The sequence below is a fragment of the Toxotes jaculatrix genome, chromosome 5 (assembly GCF_017976425.1).
Source record: "Toxotes jaculatrix isolate fToxJac2 chromosome 5, fToxJac2.pri, whole genome shotgun sequence".
NCBI classification, from domain to species: domain Eukaryota; kingdom Metazoa; phylum Chordata; class Actinopteri; family Toxotidae; genus Toxotes; species Toxotes jaculatrix.
Window position 1 is genome coordinate 653,477 of NC_054398.1, and position 21,524 is coordinate 675,000.

At 48.8% G+C, this 21,524-nt stretch overlaps 1 protein-coding gene across 7 annotated transcripts in view; it reads left to right on the top strand.

The window, feature by feature from the left end:
* The window catches only part of akap13 (A-kinase anchoring protein 13), a 61,277-nt gene that overhangs the window by 7,384 nt on the left and 32,369 nt on the right, over window positions 1-21,524 (top strand). For all 7 annotated transcript variants that reach the window (XM_041037582.1, XM_041037583.1, XM_041037588.1 and 4 more), the window contains exons 2-10: window positions 11,154-11,197; window positions 11,551-11,722; window positions 12,320-12,417; window positions 13,010-13,087; window positions 13,282-13,525; window positions 14,230-14,422; window positions 15,178-15,397; window positions 15,995-16,736; window positions 17,786-20,818. In XM_041037582.1, the coding sequence (XP_040893516.1) occupies window positions 11,165-11,197; window positions 11,551-11,722; window positions 12,320-12,417; window positions 13,010-13,087; window positions 13,282-13,525; window positions 14,230-14,422; window positions 15,178-15,397; window positions 15,995-16,736; window positions 17,786-20,818 (4,813 nt within the window). In that variant the 5' untranslated portion in view covers window positions 11,154-11,164. The remainder of the gene's footprint in view (window positions 1-11,153; window positions 11,198-11,550; window positions 11,723-12,319; window positions 12,418-13,009; window positions 13,088-13,281; window positions 13,526-14,229; window positions 14,423-15,177; window positions 15,398-15,994; window positions 16,737-17,785; window positions 20,819-21,524) is intronic.

Here is a 21,524-nt window from a genome sequence, read left to right on the forward strand (position 1 = left end):
ATCCTACAGGGGTGCCACTAATGGCATCCCTGTGGAATTTTGTGTGTGTGTGTAAATGTGCGTGCTGCAGTAAACGCCTGCCACATCAGTGTATCTCCTGTAAAACATCTTTCTGTCAGAATAAAGGTGGCTGAGGCTGAGTGGCAGCGACATGTCACATGTCACATGTCAGCCCAGCATGACTTTGTCCACAAGCAATGACTCCCATGCTTTTATTCCAACTGATCCCACTCCCTGGCAACCCAATTTATCAAAGGTAAACACACTCCTTAGAGCTCCTGTCTCTGTTTACTCAGCCCTGAGTCAGAGGAAACTCTGCTCCTACAGTAGCAGACCAACGCTGCTGGCAGTTAATCCCTGCTCTGCTTAGTCCTGTGTGTGTTTTGTCCTCAGAGTGGACAAGTTTCTGCCTGTGTGATGGGATTGAAGTGTAGAAGGATGCAGTGGCTGTGGAAAAGATTCTCCTGCAGCATAAGGAATAACCATGTGATTCTGTTTATTCCCAGTCACTTTGCTCTCTGTCTGCTCTGTCCTGGTTTTGATGAAGGTTGCCCAGTTTGGGTAATCACACATGTTGTGTGATGGTGTAGGGATTTGATGACCAGCTTCTGCTCCAAAGGGTGGTGAACATTGATCTGTGCTTCAGCTCTGAGGCTTCTGTCACCTTCAGTGTGCACCACACACTGGCTCATGGCACAGACAGTGTCTCTAAGAATGACCGGTCTCTGATATGGTGCCTGTGGCTGTGTGGTGTTTTGTTGCAGGGCTTCCTTTGGGCCAGGTGTTCCAGGTGAGCTGGAACACCTGGTGAGCTGGAACACCTGGTGAGCTGGAACACCAGGTGAGCTGGAACGCCTGGTGAGCTGGAACGCCTGGTGAGCTGGAACGCCTGGTGAGCTGGAACACCAGGTGAGCTGGAACACCAGGTGAGCTGGAACACCAGGTGAGCTGGAACACCTGGTGAGCTGGAACACCAGGTGAGCTGGAACACCAGGTGAGCTGGAACACCAGGTGAGCTGGAACACCAGGTGAGCTGGAACACCAAGTGAGCTGGAACGCCTGGTGAGCTGGAACACCAGGTGAGCTGGAACACCAGGTGAGCTGGAACACCAGGTGAGCTGGAACACCAGGTGAGCTGGAACACCTGGCCCATGTCCCAAAAAGCTTCATCCTGCATGTTGCAAAGTGCTGATTGAAACTGACGCTGATCGAGTCCAGGGTCGGTGTCTGTACAGAATAAAATGAAAAGGCTGCTGTCGTCCCTCATCAGTGATCTTAGTTAGGTAACAGCTGTTTTACTTCCTGTTTTACTTCCTCAGAGTGCATCTCCCTGCTGTGGTGCTCTGCACTGCTACACGTTGAAACTGGTGCATATTCAGTGAAACCACCAGCTGAGTTCAGAGATTTTGGTTTTACTTTGTCATCTGTTTACTACATTAGCATGAACTGATTTCATTTAATCTTGATGCTTTTATGTCACAAAGAGAACAAAGCTGAGTCGCGTCAGATCTGTCTTCATGCATGAAGCAGCAGCACACAGTGGACGTGTTCCTCAGCCAGTGGACAGACATGATGCACCTGTCAAAGCTCTTACAAGGATTGATTCAGTTTCTGTTTTCATCAAATCAAAGGTCATCAGGGGCCAGACTGTGTGTGTGTGTGTGTGTGTGTGTGTGTGTGTGTGTGTGTGTGTGTGTGTGTGTGTGTGTGTGTGTGTGTGTGTGTGTGTGCATGTTTCACACGATGTATCTGTAGGTTAGTAAGCATAGTCAGCACAGTCTGTGTTTCAGCAGTGAGGATGAGTCTTAGGGCTGCAGTCGTGGATGGTTTAGAAATGTAAACACTGTAGTGCTGGTTTACAGGCCGACCCGGTGAATAACACAGCATCTGCATACACATGTAAGTGTGTTGTGTAAGTGTTGAGCCGTTGCACGTAGGGTGGGTCACGCGAGACCTTTTTCACAGCAGGACAACCACAGGTGAAACCAACAGCAGCTACGATGGCTCGGTGTTTGGTGCCGCTGTTCAGCAATTAGCAATGTAATTAGTTCCACCCCAGTGTGACAGGTCTGTTCTGAGCGCTGAGGTGTTGGACAAAAACCCTGTGGGTCCAGTGAGAGGGACAGACAAAGACAGAGAGAGAGAGATTATGTCTCCTTTGTCTGCTAATAAACCCATTCTGACAGCTCTGGAATCACAGAGGCCGCCGCTGGCTCACCCTGACAGGGAGATATGCCGAGAGAAGCGTGTGGTGCGGCGTTACACCGATGGTACATGAGACGCCACTGATGCACTCCAACATTCAGTCATGCACTCTTTTCCTCTGAGTCCCACTCTGAAGACCGATGTGATTATAACGATGAGATTAGTCCCAGGTCTTAGTCTTAGTGTCTCTTAATCTGAGTCTTTGGAGTCAGAGAGCTGTACACTGGATACAGAGTCCAGTGATGGAGCTGAAGATTTGTCTGTTCTTTGTTGTTACTAAGTAAATGTTACGTAGTGACCTGTTAGCCTGCTAACTGAGTTCAATCACCACAGTAACATTTTAAAAACACTGTCAGTGATGTTGCGCTCTGCAGAACAGACAGACGACAGACAGAAAGCTGCTCTTTGAACGGCTGAGAGAAATGGAGGTGTGTTGTTTTTAAAGAGAGAAGTAAATGTGATGTGTTAACACTGGTGACAGGTTGCAAAATCATGTGTGTGTCTGAAATGTCCTGCTGGGGACAGATGTGTGGTAAGGTGAACGAGCTGAGAGAGTGACAGAGTTCAGTGGGAAGTGTCTGACTATCTGGTAAACATCTGTCTGAGGGACATCTGTCTGAGGGACAGCAGTCTGAGGGACATGTAGAAGCCTGATTTATAGACTGTCTCCTGTCTTCCTTGTTTTTCATTTATTTCTGTGTTGATGCTTCGATCTTTTATTGTGAGGTAGTTAAAAAATACTGATTTGATGTGATGATCTGCGTGGGATTAACCTGCTCTATGCTGGTTTATCAGCTGACGCAGTAAGACCCGGAGCCCTCAGGGCCCCTGCAGTGGCCCCAGGCCCTGATTTTCCTGTTGGTACATCAGCATTGGTAATGCAGGACATCAGAGCTGATGATGGTTTAATGACGCAGTGGTTGCTATAACTTTGTGTTGAATTCTTTCCTGTTTCGATGCTGCTGCTGTCGGTGATGTGTTGCTCCCTCTGACTGTTGGACAGTGGATCCCTCTGGACAGTGGATCCCTCTGGACAGTGGATCCCTCTGGACAGTGGATCCCTCTGGACAGTGGATCCCTCTGTGTGATCCTGAGCTGCCAAACCTGCTGTTCCCTCCGTGACAGTTTCAGTAGCACAGACGACACGTTGTTTTTCTGTTGACGCGTTTCGGTTGCACAGCAAACAGGTCTGTCTGATGTTATTCTGTTTTCAGTCTACACAACTGGAACAGAGAACACAACCAAAAACAGCAACTGTGATGAAATCTGTAACAGTGAGTTAGCATTCACTGCTGTACAGCTACAGGCTCAGTGCTGCTCCTGCAGACCTGCTCTTCACTGAGTGCAGCTCTGAGCAGGAGCAGCCGCTGGAACTGCAAAGGCTTGTTGTGATAGAAGCCAAGCCTGCTGCCACTTCATGTGTGCAGCCGGTGGAAGTGAGTGACACTGCAGCTCTGTGTGCAGCAGAGGAGAACGGCTGCTGTGCAGCACAGCTGAAAGCAGGATTAGCAGCTGCTGCGCCTCCCTGTCTCCCTGCTGCTCCCTCTGCTGCTCCCTCTGCTGCTTCTCTCTCTCCCTTTCTCTTTCTGTCTCCTTCCTCTTCTCCGGCTCATTCCTTCCATACCAGACATAACTTCTGGCCAGCTGAGTTCGTCTCCAGCCTCTAGCTGTACCTCTCTGTAAAAGTACAGCCAGAGTCAGCATTCAGTTGTATAACACATAATTACAACAAGTTCTGGAAGCACAGCCCCCTCTCTGCTGTGTGTGTGTGTGTGTGTGTGTGTGTGTGTGTGTGTGTGTGTGTGTGTGTGTGTGTGTGTGTGTGTGTGTGTGTGTGTGTGTGTGTGTGTGTGTGTGTTTGCATTTTTGCATGTACAAATGTGCCCGAACAGTCTTTATGTGCGTCTGACTCACAGTGGTGTGTGTGTTGTGTCTCAGTTGGGCAGCAGTGTGTGAAGTATCTTCCACTCTGTCTACAAACAAAAACTCTGGTATTGAAAAGAAGAGTTTTATTCCAGATGAATAAAACTGTGTGTGCACTAAAACACACAATAAGCAGTGTCACTCTGTGCTGTGTGCACTCATGGGTCTGTTTTTAGAAACCTCAGTCACTGTGGAAGTGGGAGACACGCCCTGAATCCTCCACCACTCATTAGACCTGCACACGGAGAGAAGCACAGTTCCACTGACAGACCTTCCCCCTGCAGACATGCTGACATTCACCGTAGGTAAGCTCACGTTTAACCGGGGCACCTAAACAAAGCTGAGTCATCACTCATGTTATAAGTAACATGGGGAGGAATACTCCATCATCAGCACAGGAAGGAAATATGAAAAGAAAAGAGTTAGAAAGACTGACTCCTGTATTAAAAGCAGGGAGGCAGTGGAGAGTAGAGGGTAGTAGCAAGGTCATGCCTGACTCAGGATCTATGGATTATAGATCTATGGATTGTAGATCTCTGGATTATAGATCTATGGATTGTAGATCTATGGATTATAGATCTATGGATTGTAGATCTATGGATTATAGATCTATGGATTATAGATCTATGAATTGTAGATCTCTGGATTGTAGATCTATGGATTGTAGATCTATGGATTATAGATCTATGAATTGTAGATCTCTGGATTGTAGATCTATGGATTGTAGATCTATGGATTATAGATCTATGAATTGTAGATCTCTGGATTGTAGATCTATGAATTGTAGATCTCTGGATTGTAGATCTATGGATTGTAGATCTCTGGATTGCGCTGCACGTTGGAAATGAATTCAGCTTAATTCTGAAATAAAAACATCTCCATCAGCAGTAAATATCAGAAACAGAATGATGTAGTTCACATAATGTCATGAACAGTGAAATGAAATAAAACGGTATGAAAGTTAAACTAAAAGCTCACACAGATCACACAGTGCTTATACTAACAATTAGTATCAGTATCATCACACTAATGTAATTCATCAATAAACAAGTGATTTTTACTGTGGTTCAACCTGCAGGCAAAGGTCCTGAGCCTGAGTTACATGTTATATGATGTGCACGTTAACCATTATACTCCTCAGACGCCTCGCGTCATCATCAGATGACACGGCGCTCTGACAGAGTGTGTGAGCACACTCACACTGTTTCTATGAATCCCAGCTCGTGTGTGGGAGATAATGGGTGTGAAGCTCTGTGTTCCTGCGGTTCAATCTGGGAACACTGACCTGTCTTTAACTTTTAAGTTGATAAATTGAAGTTGTTAGTGAACAGTTGGTGTTTGAATTCACCTGGTGACTCTAAGTCCAGTATTCCCACCGTGTGTTGGTCTTATATCTGGGTGTGTGTGTGTATGTGTGTGTGTGTGTGTGTGTGTGTGTGTGTCTGTCTGTCTGTCTGTCTGCTGTAAAGCTGTGGGCTGTAAAACCAAAACCTTCCTCCTCCTCTCCTCCTTCTTCCCTCTCTCCTCCTTCTTCCCTCTCTCCTCCTTCTTCCTTCTCTCCTCCTTCTTCCCTCTCTCCTTGTTGGTTTCAGTGAAGTCGTAGCTTTCCTTATAGAACAGTTGCTGGTGCTAACGGTGCTAACGGTGCTAACGACAAACATGCAGAGTAAACTACAGTGAGGTCGTGGTGATGAAGGAACTGTCCCAGTGCGACTCACTGATGTCTCTTTAACAGTCTCTGGAAACAGTGGAGCTCTGTGGCTTACAGCAGTCAGATATATCACAGCACTTGTTAGTAGACGTCAGTGTTTGTTTGGATCTGCATCATGTGACCTGATGACAGTAAGGTGGTGGTGTGCCTCTGAGGCGGTGGGTGGCTGTTTGTAGCAGAGGTGAGGGTTCTGGGTGTTTTGTAGTGATAATGGCATTGTCTGGGAACTCGTGTTGGAACTGGTGTTGGGTGTTCACAGTGGCCTTGACCTTTGACCTCTGACCTCCACAATCTAATCAGTTCATCCTCGAGTCACAGTCAGCATTTGTCCAAAGTTTGAAGACCATCCCTCAAACGGTTCTTAAGATATCACATTGCTGAGCAAAACATGAACGTGGTCATAGTGACCTTGACCTTTGACCTTAAAATAAACCTCCAGCCTGGAAGCTTGGTCTCTAACGTTAAAAGGAAACTGCAGCTCTCACTGTCTCACCGTCTCACTGTCAGACTGTCTCACCGTCTCACTGTCAGACTGTTTCACTGTCTCACCGTCTCACCGTTTCAACGTCTCACTGTCTCACCGTCTCACTGTCTCACCGTCTCACCGTTTCAACGTCTCACTGTCTCACCGTCTCACTGTCTCACCGTCTCACTGTCAGACTGTCTCACTGTCTCACCGTCTCACCGTTTCACCGTCTCACTGTCTCACCGTCTCACTGTCAGACTGTCTCACTGTCAGACTGTCTCACTGTCTCACCGTCTCACTGTCAGACTGTTTCACCGTCTCACTGTCAGACTGTCTCACTGTCTCACCGTCTCACCGTTTCAACGTCTCACTGTCTCACCGTCTCACCGTCTCACTGTCAGACTGTCTCACTGTCTCACTGTCTCACCATCTCACCGTTTCAACGTCTCACTGTCTCACTGTCTCACCGTCTCACTGTCTCACCGTCTCACTGTCTCACCGTCTCACCGTTTCAACGTCTCACTGTCTCACCGTCTCACCGCCTCACTGTCAGACTGTCTCACCGTCTCACTCTCACCGTCTCACCGTTTCAACGTCTCACTGTCTCACCGTCTCACTGTCAGACTGTCTCACTGTCTCACTGTCTCACCGTCTCACCGTTTCAACGTCTCACTGTCAGACTGTCTCACTGTCTCACTGTCAGACTGTCTCACCGTCAGACTGTCTCACCGTCTCACTGTCAGACTGTCTCACCGTCTCACCGTCTCACTGTCAGACTGTCTCACCGTCTCACCGTCTCACTGTCTCACTTTCAGACTGTCTCACTGTCTCACCGTCTCACCGTTTCAACGTCTCACTGTCTCACCGTCTCACTGTCTCACTGTCAGACTGTCTCACTGTCTCACCGTCTCACCGTCTCACTGTCTCACCGTCTCACTGTCAGACTGTCTCACTGTCAGACTGTCTCACTGTCTCACCGTCTCACCGTCTCACTGTCTCACCGTCTCACTGTCAGACTGTCTCACTGTCAGACTGTCTCACTGTCTCACCGTCTCACTGTCAGACTGTTTCACCGTCTCACTGTCAGACTGTCTCACTGTCTCACCGTCTCACCGTTTCAACGTCTCACTGTCTCACCGTCTCACCGTCTCACTGTCAGACTGTCTCACTGTCTCACTGTCTCACCATCTCACCGTTTCAACGTCTCACCGTCTCACTGTCTCACCGTCTCACTGTCTCACCGTCTCACCGTTTCAACGTCTCACTGTCTCACCGTCTCACCGCCTCACTGTCAGACTGTCTCACCGTCTCACTCTCACCGTCTCACCGTTTCAACGTCTCACTGTCTCACCGTCTCACTGTCAGACTGTCTCACTGTCTCACTGTCTCACTGTCTCACCGTCTCACCGTTTCAACGTCTCACTGTCAGACTGTCTCACCGTCTCACTGTCAGACTGTCTCACCGTCAGACTGTCTCACCGTCTCACTGTCAGACTGTCTCACCGTCTCACCGTCTCACTGTCAGACTGTCTCACTGTCTCACCGTCTCACTGTCTCACTTTCAGACTGTCTCACTGTCTCACCGTCTCACCGTTTCAACGTCTCACTGTCTCACCGTCTCACTGTCTCACTGTCAGACTGTCTCACTGTCTCACCGTCTCACCGTCTCACTGTCAGACTGTCTCACCGTCTCATTGTCTCACTGTCAGACTGTCTCACCGTCTCATTGTCTCACTGTCAGACTGTCTCACTGTCTCACTGTCAGACTGTCTCACTGTCTCACCGTCTCACTGTCTCACTGTCAGACTGTCTCACTGTCTCACCGTCTCACCGTCTCACTGTCTCACTGTCAGACTGTCTCACCGTCTCATTGTCTCACTGTCAGACTGTCAGACTGTCTCACCGTCTCACCGTCTCACCGTCTCACTGTCAGACTGTCTCACCGTCTCACTGTCTCACTGTCAGACTGTCTCGCTGTCAGACTGTCTCACCGTCTCACCGTCTCACCGTCTCACTGTGAGTGTTGGACAGCTGCAGCGTCCACCTCTCCTCTGGGCCTGTTGTGTGAAGCTCTTCTCTCTGTATTCAGACCAGCTGAGGCCTGAGTTCTAAAAACACAGTGTTGAGCTCTGGATATAGAGGCAGAGGTGATGAAGCTGTTTATACTGTCTGCAGTGTGTGGCTGTGAAGGCCTCAGCATGGGACTCGCGTCACGTTCACCCTCATCAAGCTTGCAGGGAGCTCTGTGAGGACTCGGACAGTAGGTCCCTGCTCTCATCTTTCAGACATCATCATGTTTCTCTCTCTTTTCTTGTTAATTCGTTCGCCAGCAGTCGATGGGCCCACTGTAAACTCACTGCTCTGTGAGGCTGGCTGAGGGCTTTGGAAACAGACTGATCTCTAATGAACGCATGCTGCGGGATTAAGAGGGTGGGTGGGCTACAAAGCAGACACACACACACACACACACACGCACGTGCATTTCATTTGGGGGGGGGGGGGGGGGGGATTACCTCTAATGCCAGACAGACAGAAGGACAAGAGGATCTAATGCTGTAAACTCTACTCATCTTAAAGTCTCACTCTGTGGTATGAGCCACGTGTCTGTCCTCAGGCTGCTCCTACCTGCCGTCATTCAGAGACGTTGCTTGTCTGAATGCTCAGTGGTGTTTCTTTAGTTTGGAGGACACAGCGTGTCGTTAGCTTTCCTCCTCCATTACATGCTGCTCCATCATAAAGTGTCTCAGTCCGGTGCTGGGTCTCCACGAGCCTCCACACCCGCTCCATGATCCTTTGTTTTAATTCTCCAAGTCTCTGGACTGTACTGGAGGGGTGGACAGACTGGAGGTGGTGGTGACTGTGAAGGCCACAGCATAAGACTCACATCACGTCCACACTCATGGAACCATTCAGTGACCCCCTCCTGCCCTGTGGATGGGGGCATTGTCGTCCTGTTCCTCCCTCAGTGTGTCACTGCGTGGATGACGTGACTGAACTGGGTGGTCACTGGTCACATGATCGTGGAAGCCACACTCCAGCTGAAAGGCTAACTTCTGTTATTAGCTGGTTAGAAATGATGTCGATGTTTCGACACACCTGAGCCCTGCAGACTGCAGCTGTCCTTCTGTAAACCCTGTCTTTGGCAGGTTTGGCCACTGTTGGTTGGTCCAACTCACGGACGAGCAGAGACGTTTTGTACAGAGACTCGTGCTCCCACAGGATGAAGACGGCAGGTTCACTGACCCCTCCTTTAGCACCAGTCTGAGAAGATGGAGTGTGATGAACTCAGGCTCCGACATTCATGGTCCCACAGGATGAACTGTAATAATCAAACCTGTGAGAGAGTCAGGCCGGTTCCTCACAGCTGCTTTACAGATGTTCAGCACTGTCAGTCAGACACTGTGATGTCCAAATCAGGACCAGTGGCCAAAAATCCACCAACTACCAATGTGTATTTATGTGTGTGTGTGTGTGTGTGTGTGTGTGTGTGTGTGTGTGTGTGTGTGTGTGTGTGTGTGTGTGTGTGTGTGTGCCGTGTCAGTGCAGACCAGCTGGTTTGACCCCGGCTCTGTGTCTTTATGACATGTCTGTGATTAGAATGTCACGCTCTCTGCTCCATGTACGTGAGATGCTGTGGTTCAGCTGATGGCTGGATGAACGTATTAATGACACCTCAACCCGCGGCTCACACTGAGAGGGAAGGAAGTCTTTATCAGATCACTGAGCTCCCAATAAAAATGATAAGGTGGTGACCTTTATTATAAAATAGAGTCCAGCTCCACATGAGATAGTCATCGTTAACATGATAAACAGGGCATTAGGAAACAGGAAGCCTGTGAAGAAGACACGCAAAGGACATGAAGTGACGTAACAGATGAAGTGTCCACAGAGACAGGGTTGGTTTCTTTGTCAAAGCATTTTATTAACCTTTAAATTAAGTTCCTATGATCATTGTCAGAGAGAGAGAGAGAGAGAGAGAGAGAGAGAGGGAGAGAGGGAGAGAGAGAGAGAGAGAGAGAGAGAGGGAGAGAGAGAGCAGCCGGTGGAGATGGAACTTGGTGTAAAAATGGATGAAAACACTGGAAAAACACAATAAGGTCCAATAAAGTGGAATAAGGAAGGAACTAAGAATGAAGAAGGAAAAATAAATTACTGTGAAATAAAATACAATACAATAAAATAAAATACAGAAGTGCACATCCACATTGTGAGAGTGTAATCCTCTCATAACGACATGTGCTGTAAGTCCTCTGTCCACACCAAGTGACTCTTTTCTCACCTAAAGACGTAGCTTTGTCTTCTCAGAGTGCACAGATGTTAACACACTGATGGGAGCTGTCCAGTCGGGTGCAGGGACAGCAGCTTGCTCATGCCTTGCTCAGTTGTCTGACAGCTGTCTGTTGAATTGAGCTGCATTAAAGCACAGTGGGCGGGATCACAGAGCAGGAGGAGACTGAAGACAGACTGTCTGTCCCACTCCTCACCACATGTTGGCTCTGATGCAGTTTGGTTGTTTGCTGAGTGCAAACAGGGCGAAGAAGAAGAAGAAGAAGAAGAAGAAGAGCGTCAGACAGTCAGACATGAATATTTCCCTGCATAACAGAAGACAGAACACACCCAGATTAAAAGGACCTGCTTTAGCTCCATGGAACCTGAATTACAGGCTCCCTGTAATGGTTTGTCTGTTCAGTGTGTCTGCTCAGCCTCCCTCTGTTACAGCACCTGTCACATGCTGCTGCTGCACATGCTGCATTGTGTTGTATCGCTGTGTTGTATCACTGTGTTGTATCACTGTGTTGTATCATTGTGTTGTATCACTGTGTTGTATCACTGTGTGTTTCCTTCTAGAGTCCAGCACCATGAAACTGAACCCACAACAGGCTCCTCTCTATGTAAGTATCCACAGCATCATTCATTCATTCCAGGTGCTGGGCTTGTGCAGGGTGGGAGTGATGTCATAATATTAGCTTATTGCAGAAGAAAAGCTGCACAGCATCTTAGCTGTTACTTAAAAAATATTCTTTACATACAGTAATTTAGAGGAGCTGCAGCGTAGCCCCCCCTAACACGGTGAACAGGTGAACAGGGTCTTCATAGCAGCCTTCACCGTCACCTGTGGCCATCACACCCTGTGCAGGCTTTGGAGCCGTTCCAAGACACAGTCCTGTACTAAGATACAGAGGGACAGATGTTCTGTTTTTGGACACATCTGTATGTTCACATTTAAATCTGTGTCTCCTCTCAGGGACAGTGTGTGTTGACTGTTCAGCTTGACGATGATGAGCTGTGTCGTGCTGAGGGAGAGGAGCAGGAAGACGTGGAGGTGGAGTTTTATCTTATCATCTCAGGATCCATCCAGAGGCATGTGAGCAGCACTGTGCGAGTCAGCCAGAAGACTCTGCAGGCTGTGTGTCCAGGTACAACACACACACACACACAGAAAGGACCAGGAGTTGTCTCAGTGGGACAGCATAAAGTCTTCTCCAGGGTATAAAACAGTATGATGTCACACAGCTGCACTGCTGCAAAACGCTAAACTGCTGTGAGAATAAAATCAGGAATTTACAACAGAAAAAGTCACAGTGGTGTGAAAAAATGTTAAGACCAGAACAGCTGAAATATTTCATCTTATGACTGGACTAGGTGATATTTTACTTGTTCCTAAGAATTTCCCCTCTTTATTCATGAAATTCCAACTTGTCACCCTGCTGGGTGTGTGAGACAGAGCCACACTGAGGGAGACGTGTCTCTCCACCGTCTCCTCTCATCTCTCTTCCTCTGGTCAGTAAACAAAGAGAAGAACTGTTTCTTTTCCTCTCTGTGGTGATGAGGAGATGGACAGACACACACAGACAGACAGACACACAGACAGACAGACACACACAGACAGACAGACACACACTAGAATCAGCTAGAACTAGAACTAGCTCATTATTTGAATTAGCAACATATAGCTAATTAAACACATACACTGATGTGTGTGTGTGTGTGTGTGTGTGTGTGTGTGTGCACAGCCCATAATATGTGTGAACAGGTCTTGGTGAAGTTATGCTGGGCTCGGCCTGGTGGACCAGTGGACACTCGCTCACAGGAGACCTTCTGCTTCGTCCAGGTAACAGCTCCACTCCTTCACTCTGCTGCAGGTCTGGAACAGATGTGTCTGGTTATGAGCAGTTTTATATCTGGATAAAATATATTGATCATCTGAGGTGGTGCAGCCTGTTTTGTACACTCGTCTAATTGTTGAGTTTTTTTCTGATTGTGTGTTTGGGTCCATTTAGAAACTGTGTTTGTCCACCAGCACGTGCTGACACTGTAAAATGTCCTTCTGTCCCAGTGAGTTTAGCTGCATGTATTTAACTGCTGCCTTCAAATGGACCTGAACCTGTGAGAAGTCACGTCCACGTCATGTTTGGCGTCCAAGTCTTTCCAATCTTGAAATTAAACAGCTGTCCACAAAAATGGACAATTTTCATTTTTCTCAGATGGTGAATCCTTTTCATTTTTGCATTGACGCACCAGCTGACAGTAAAGTCATTCTGATGCTGTGTGACGCAGCAGTGGCCGTCCCAACTCTGATCTGTGTGCACATCAAAATTCATGAATGTGAATGAAATCAGCACTTGAACGCACCACGCAGTCATGTGACTTTTCTGAATTTCTCAGAATAATGACAAAAGACTCAATGTGTGTGTTGTGTGTAGGACTTGGCCCTTGACATGGCCTGTTTCCTGCTTGACAACACAGCTCCTCAGGAAGCATTGCTATTGGACGATGAGCAGGTAAGTGGGAGGTGTCATTCAATAACATGTTCTTTTTTTAAGCAGGACCTACCAACAGTTTAACCATGTTTTACAAACTGTTCCAGGAAATAAACAATAAGACGAGCATCACTTTGTGTGTGTGTGTGTGTGTGTGTGTGTGTGTGTGTGTGTGTGTGTGTGTGTGTGTGTGTGTGTGTGTGTGTGTGTGACAGATTCCACTGAAAGAGTGTGAGAAGTTGGATGAGAGCCTGGCATTGGCCCTGAGACATCTCAGCCTACCCCACCACAGGACCGCACAGACACACAAGCAGACGGACGTGGACAGACAAATAGATCAGCGCACACACACCATCGAAGCAACGGACACACACACACACAGTGACACAGACAGACACAACGCAGAGACACACAAGGAAACCTGGATGGACAGGTCCGCTGATCTGGACAGCTGCAGCGGTGAGTTAGCACCGTGCTTTTACTTTGAATGTCTCTGTCCGTCACCAAAGCGTGTGTCCTCTGCTCTCTGTGCAGTTCCTCCATGCATGATGTCCAGTCTCCTTAAAACAAGTCTTCCAACAGTCTGCTGAGACAGTCATATGGTTTGTGTTGTAATGGACCTTTGTCGTCATGGTTACAGTGGTAAATGTACAGGTGAGGTAGTGGAAGGCTTGGTGCACAGGGGGCGTGCAGTGCTGACGTCTCCTGTGTGAAAGTCCTGTGTTGTCCCATCAGCCCCGGCCTCCTCCTGACTCTGCAGCTCGGTGGATTACATCACCTCACATGACCACCAGAGGTCGCCTAACAGAAAAAACAGAAACAGTATTGTAGGAAGTTTCTGCACAGACACAACATGAGCTCTGTGTGTGTTACTCCTCCTGCCCCACCCACCCCTGATAAATGCTTCATTGTTTTCTCTTAGTTATTAGTATTTCAAGTATAGAGGAGAACATGAGGACAGATGATAGAACATCTTTCATGTCTGAATGAAACCAAGGCCTGTGAATGGCTGAACGCTGACATGACAGGCTTAAATAAAGACTGCTGTCACTTTTAAAGGCCGAAGCAGAAAACTGAGTCTCTGAGTCTCCTGTGCCGCCTCACGCTGTTCAGTCTGATTAGCTGAGTCCGCCCCCTCACCTTCTCTCTGTCTTCTTCTCCAGCTGTGTCTCAGGGCCAGCAGCTGTCCAGCCTCCTGCACTTGGCAGCCAGTCATGGTCTGAGGACGGTGGCATTGTTCCTCCTGCAGCAGCCTGGAGGCAGGGAGGCTCTGAGGAGGACGGACGCTCAGGGACAGACGGCAGCACGAGTGGCAGAGAGCAGAAGACATCAGCAGCTGGTGGAGCTCTTCACACAGTGAGTCCTTCTGCAGCTTGATCAGCTGTTGTCTGACACAGAAACAGAAGACATGTCAGTGAGAGCAGAGAGGAGGAGAGAAGAAGAAGCAAAGGCAGTCCAGCCATATACATGGCTTTGACCTTACATTCAGAAAAATGATGTGAGGTGTGAGAAGGAGCCTCAGTTCCAGTCAGTGTCTCGATGGAGGAGACAAAAGTGTGGACTCGGGCTGCTGTGGAGTCAAACATGTTGTAGCTGCACAGATGGACGGGGCGTCCACACATCAGAGGCACATGTGCTCACGTTTAAACACGGGACCATGGACAGTGTGTGATGACGGTGGCTGGAAGGAATCAACATGACAGTGTTTCACACAGAAGCCCAGTGTCAGAGTCAGGGTGGTGATTGGCTGATCCTATCTCAGGGTGTGGGTGGATGTGGGAGGGCGTGGTTTCAGTGTGGATGAGTGATGTGATGTCACCCACCCCACGGAGCTGTGTGTGTCACGTGTGTTGGGTATTGTGTGTTTGTAAGTGTTTGCCATTCAGTTGTGTATTTGAACACTTTAACTGTCTCCTCCCTCTCTGAGGTCAGACTCACAGCCAGTGTTTCTCATTCGTCCTCACGCTGACTCACAGATTGGACAGGCTGATTCACTGGTGACAGAATGTTGTCTCTGTATGACTGAAAGGACAGTAGGGTGAAGTATATGACTCTGTGTTTGATATTTCATGTGTTTCTCAGATACAGCTGGTTTCTTGGTGTGATTGTAGGTATGAGGCGTCCTCAGATGTCCAGGTGGAGCCAAAGGAGGAGCTGCACTTTTCCTCAGAAGGCCGATTGTTTCAGCATCACGCAAACCTCGGCACATACACGCTGACCGGCTGGCGGCAGAGGGAGGAGGGGGCAGAGACGGACAGCAGGGGAGGCTGCTCCTTACAGGAGGAGGTGAAGGAGCTGAGGAGACTGATTCAGCTTCACAGAGACACAGAGGTGAGCTGACAGCTGCTGGATGAGTTTTCTTTAGCTTGGTGCTCAGAGACGGAGAGTTGTTGACCTGTGTGTTACATCATCTACTACAATACACGGTGCACATTTTCTCCTGTCCTGCCCATGAGATGTCACATATTTGAACAAAGCACATTAGGAAACACAGATTCACACTGGTACAGCAGTTTCTCTCCAGATGTTCTGCTGACACACACAGTGTTTAACCTCATTATCTAAAGCACAGTGGAAGTGAAACTGAGAACAGTGAAGGTTTTTATTTACAGTTTGTAGATTATCATTCACACACTAATCTGTGTGTGTGTGTGTGTGTACACAGTGTGTGTGTGTGTGTACACAGTGCGTGTGTGTGTGTGTACACAGTGTGTGTGTGTGTGTTTCATAAGCTTATTTTTAATAACATACATCTTCAGTCAGATTTGTATTTGATGTGGTGATGCTGTGGTAGCACAGTGGGGTAGTTACTGTGTGACTCAGGGTCAAACTGAGATATTCCTGTGTTTGTTTAAGAGCTAGTGAAGCTGTGTGTGCAGCGACACTCTTCCATCAGCACTTACTTTGGATTTGTTGTCCTTGCTGCAGGGAGAATGTGATGTTGCTGGGACCGTCGCAGCAGCACCGCTCGGCCCTGTCTGCCGGCTGCAGCTGTGCTCAAATGGACAACAAGAGAGCGGCCGAGAGGCAGGCCCGGCTGAGGTAACCACAGAGAACTGTAGCACAACAACAGTGGAACAAGGAAGTCTTCTGTCACTGGAGGAGGGAACTCAGGGGGAGGACCCTGCTGTTGTCACTCATACGTCCTGTACCAGTGAGCGTCTTTGTCAGAGCCGAGGATCTGGGGGAGGACAGAGGGGTACACCGGCTGCCAAATCTCCTGCTGGCAAGAACAGGAAAAACAAAAAGAAATCTACAAAAACCACAAGATGTGCAACAGAAGCTACAGGAAATAGAAGCAGCCCAGAGGCTGGCAGAGGAACTGCACAGGGGCCCACCAAGATAACAGGAAGTGGATCAGAAGGAAGTGTTTCAGCTAGAGAACTAGCAGTGGCATCTGTGGTTGGTGACGGAGGAGACACTGAAAATCAGCGTAGTGCCAGAGCAGAAGAGACTCCATTACCCAGAAAGCCAGTGTCTACACCAGGTGGTGATGGGACGTGTGCTAGCAGGAGCGCAGATGCCTTGTCTACCACCACCATTACAGAAAAACAGGAAGGAGGAGAGTGGGAAGTGGACGTGCTGATCTGTGAGCGAGCGGCAGATACAGAATCAGTGACAGTCAGTGCTCCAGCAAACCCAGGCCCAGAGTCAGCTGCACACGGGACAGGTGAGTGATGACATCACTCTGTGCTCACAGGTTCTTTCATCACAGGAAAACTTTCCTTTGGTTGTATGAAACTGTCACATGATGCCTGCACAGACGTGGAGCCTCTTTAACCTGATTTAACACACTTACTGTTTTACTGTGACATCTTCAGGCGCAGTGTTTATTAGTAATGAGAAGTATTTTATATGTGTTAGAATGAGCTTTAGAATAAAACATCAGGTTAGTTATTTAAACCAAACTTAAACCTGCTTTAACTGACAGTGAAAGGAAGCTGATTTATTGCCACCTTTTCCATTAGTTATGATAATCATTACCAGTTTATTTCCTCATGCAGCAGAAACAACACGACCATTCGTTTCCCCTGCAGCTGCTGCTGCGGCTGAAAAACAGTGAGAGTGAACAGAAGAAAGATGCATCAACACTCTGAGCTGAGAGTCATGTTACACACAGTCCTTTGACCAATTGTTAAAGAAATCAGTACAGTATTAAAGGATTTATTAAAACTTATTTTCATATATTAGTCCTGACTATAATAATAATAATAAAGTTCTGAGTTAGTTATTGAAATCTGTGAACACGTCACCTTCTAAAAAGCGGTCTGACTGCTGGAACTCTGGTAGTCATGGGGCTTGTCGTAGCCCTGTGGTTCAGTAATATGCACATATTCCAGCCAGGGACATGGTCCCTCTCTCTGGTCCCCTGTGTTTCCTGTCTGTCTCTGTCTCTGTCTCTGCCACTGTCCCTGTTCAGTAAAGGCAAAACTGCCCAAAAATAAATAATCTGGAAAACAAAGGAAACATGAGCAGTCACAGTCCAACAGGTTGGAAACAAACCTCCGGTTCAGACAGAGACATTCAGAGACGTTTCTGACGTGTGTCCTTGGCTCAGCTGTGATTTATCTTACTTACTGTTTGTGCGTTCACACAGTTTGCTTGTGCATTAAGGTTAGTGTTAGTGTTAGTGTTAGTTTTGTTTACAGCCTGCTGTCTTGTTGAAATCAAGTTATAATAGACCAGACTTCTCCTTAATTTAATCCTGTCTTCTTTCAGTAACCATGGGTCAGGCTCAATCCCAAGATCCTCAGGAAGGCCAGTCTGACCCAGAGGAGCCTAGCCAGCCGGACTCCATGAGTCCTCAGCCTGGCAGCAGGACCAGCCCCAGGTCCCCAGATACAGCACGGAAACCCTGGGTTGGAAGCAGAATGGGATCAGCCCCACACGGAACAGAAAGATTAGCAAAAACTGTCTGGTACCAGGGTGAAAACCTCCACCTGGCTTCCAGTGAAGACTCCAACAGACAGGAAGTGAGCTCCCAGTCAGTTTGGTACGTCAATGACAAAATGGATGAGAGAAGGCCTGAACAGCTGGAGCAGGCAGAACGTGATCTGAGCTCACCCCAACCCTCTGGTCTTAGTCCTCCACAGCTGTTAGAGCACGGTCTCAGTTCTCGTCATCTGTGTGCAGCTCTGAGTCAGCCACATGCTGCTGGAGCACAGCCAGCACCGTCACATGGGCCTGCCGCACAAAGACGGGAAGTACATGGATCACAGCAAGAGGAGGAAGTCGGGCCAGATTGGAAAGAAGGAGGGGTGGAGGGAGGCAGAGAGGAGGTCAGTAACACAGAGACCAACAAAACGACCTGTGAAACAGCAGACATCGACGAGAGGGGAGACGAGAAGCCAGGGTTCAAAGAGATAGGACCAAAGGGCAAGAAAAAGAGGAGGAAGAAGAGGGGGAGGAGAGGAGGCAGTGAGGCCAAGCTTAGCTCCAGCTCCAGTGTTGAGTCTCAGAGTCAGAGTGAGACACAGACACAGAGAGATCAAGTGACAAGCCTGAGTACTCAGTCAGAGACAGAGTCAGAAGCCAGGGATCAAACAGGAAAGGCACACGTCCAGTGTCCCACAGCTTCTGAGCCAGCCCGGAGAGAGGAAGCTGACAAGGACGCCATGCATCTACCCAGCCAGACGGAGAGCCAGACCAGGGACGCTCATGGACCTGACTGTGACATTACAGCCTCAGAGTCTACTTATAGCAGTCCCACAGAGCACGGAAGGGCAGATCCAGCTGAGGCTACAGCTTCACAGGCATTAGAGACAAAGGAATCATCCGAGGATCAAAACCAGAACGTCCATGAACCTGAGGACCCAGATTCTGCCATCGCTTCTTCAGACCTCAGTGAAATGGACATCAGAAAAGGAGACGGGGAGGACATTACACCTGGGAAACCAGTGGAAAAGGAAGTACTGGACCCTGCTGAGACTGAATCAAAGGGGTCTGCCGGTCCGATCCAACAGACAGTGGATAATGTGTCCTCTAAGACTTTGTCAGAAAATGAAGATCTGACACTAGCTGGAAAAGCTGCAGGATCCGTGGACTGGACAAGCTTGGTGGAATGTAAGTGTCCAGAGGAACTTCCTGTCAGTCTTTCAGATCCTACAGAAGTCACAGAGGACTCGTCTCTTGTGGTATTTCCTGAACAGAATATACACCATGTACGAGCTGTGGACTCAGACAAATCACTACAACCATTTCTGGAATCTGTGCATTCTACAGAAGCTGTGTCTCTGTCCTGTGTAGCTGCAGCAGATGTGTCACCACTTCATACACTGGAAGGAAGCACTGAGACAACTGAGAGGGAATATTTAGGCCATTGTTTGGCCTCTGAGCTGCTGAGAGATCAGCAGCACAAGGAGGAAACAAGAGAGCTGCGGGTGGGTGAAGAGGAAGAGGGTGAGGAGACGAGTGTGAAGAAAAGTAGTGAAGAAAAGGACAGTGGGATGATGCATTGCAGAGAGTCTTCTGCCATAGTCAGAGGGGAAAAGGTGGAGGACACGGACGTCCCTTCCTTAGCCAGAGAAACAGAGCGGATGTACAGCGAGGACCTGGCTGCCACAGCAGTGGCAGTTGTAACTGTAGCAGTAGCATCAGCCATGGCGAACATAGAGCTGGCCCAGCGCTCAGCAGGCAGGCAGTCAGAGGCTCAGCTGGCTGAGCGTTTACTCAGCGCTGCTCTGCCCACACAGCTGATGAACAACCACAAAGAGAAGCTGTTAGCAGCAGCTCCAGCTGAGACAGAACTCCAGCCCATACAGTGTCCACACGCTGAACCTGCTGATCGGCTCGCCTCTGAAGGACAGGCTGATGCTAAGCTATCAGAGCAGCCCCATACTGTAGAGCTGCAGAGGGAGACTGAGGCTGAGAAGCTGCCGGCAGTGCAGCTGTGCCACAAAGATCAGGCTCAGCTCCTCACGCCGACTCTACCACAACTCTGCACAAAGGAAGTTCAAACAGCAGCTACACAGAGGAAATACTTTACCTGTGCACTGCCGACTGAAGAAGGCGGCACTCTGCAGGTTCATATGAAACCTGTGCCTGAAGCTGGGGTGGACAGCCAAGGTCACATGCAGGCAGAAAGCACACTGTCCTGTCCTGTTATGGACACAGGACAAGACCCAGAGGCTCCCGACACATTGTGCCCTGATTTCGAGTCTGAGAGCAGTCCCCAACATCCGTCTGTCCGTCAGGAAGAGAGCGCTGGACAGCTGCTAGGTTCACAGCCTCAAAACAAAGAGACGCCGTGGGAGAGAGAAACTCCCGCGGCTGAGGGTGAGGGAGGTGGACAAGCACATGAGCAGGACAGTCCAGAAAACTCAGAGGACAGTGAGAGCTGCTGTAACGGTGCCACAGTCACGTCTGACTCAGAGTGTCAGGCTGAGGAGAGTGAGGGCCGCCCACAGCTGCTCAAAATACCGTGTGAGGGGGAGAGTGGAACACTTCCTGTTACCCCCTGTGACTCGCCTTCTGTGGCTCATCCCAGTCCAGATGAACCAGTTTCCCCCGTGAATGTGGAAACAGGTGAATCCCAGTCATCCCAGTCACTGCTTGACATGAAGCTCGTCTCTGCCACATTCAGCAGCAAAGGTCACGAGTCTGTGGCTGAGCATGATAAGGACGGTGTGTCTGACAAAGACTCAGACTCTGTGGACACCGTGGATGGATGGAAGCAGAAAGCAAGGGACACGATGGAAAAAGAAGAGGAGGCGAGGACGGACGTGGTCACAGTGGATGACACATCTCACACAGGTAAATAACAGCTTTGTCCCCTACAGTACATCTGTCTGTCTGTCCCCTGTCACATCAAAGTGCAGCTCCTTTCAGTAGCACGGTACAGGAGTGTCTCCTTCCTCTTCACCACCGTCCATCTTCCTCTTGTACATTAACTTTCTTTGAGTACAGTTCGAGGAAAATATGTGATGTGATGATGTGCTGCAGGCTCAGAGTCTGTATCAGTGTTCGACGACTTACAGACTTACTCAGCCCCGAGTGTCTGAGCTCCAGATTCTCACTGCAGTTCACCAGCTGTCTGCCACTCACGTGACACGCTGCTAACTGACCGTCTGCCACTCACGTGACACGCTGCTAACTGACCGTCTGCCACTCACGTGACACGCTGCTAACTGACCGTCTGCCACTCACGTGACACGCTGCTAACTGACAGGAGTTATCCACAGACACACGTGTTACCCAGTGAAATGCAAATAGTGACTGATATAAAACGATAAACACTTCGGTCCTTCTCTCTCATGGACGAGTGGCACTGTGAAGCTTGGTATCAGGGCTGGGTGAGATATTCACCCTTTCATTTCACCCTCCATTTTTTACAGTGCTGGATATTTTAGCTGCTTTGTCTTTACAGTGAATGGAGGGAAGCCAAGAGACACAGAGGAATTATGTCAGTAACAGGGCAGGGACTGTGTGTGTGTGTGTGTGTGTGTGTGTGTGAGACAGT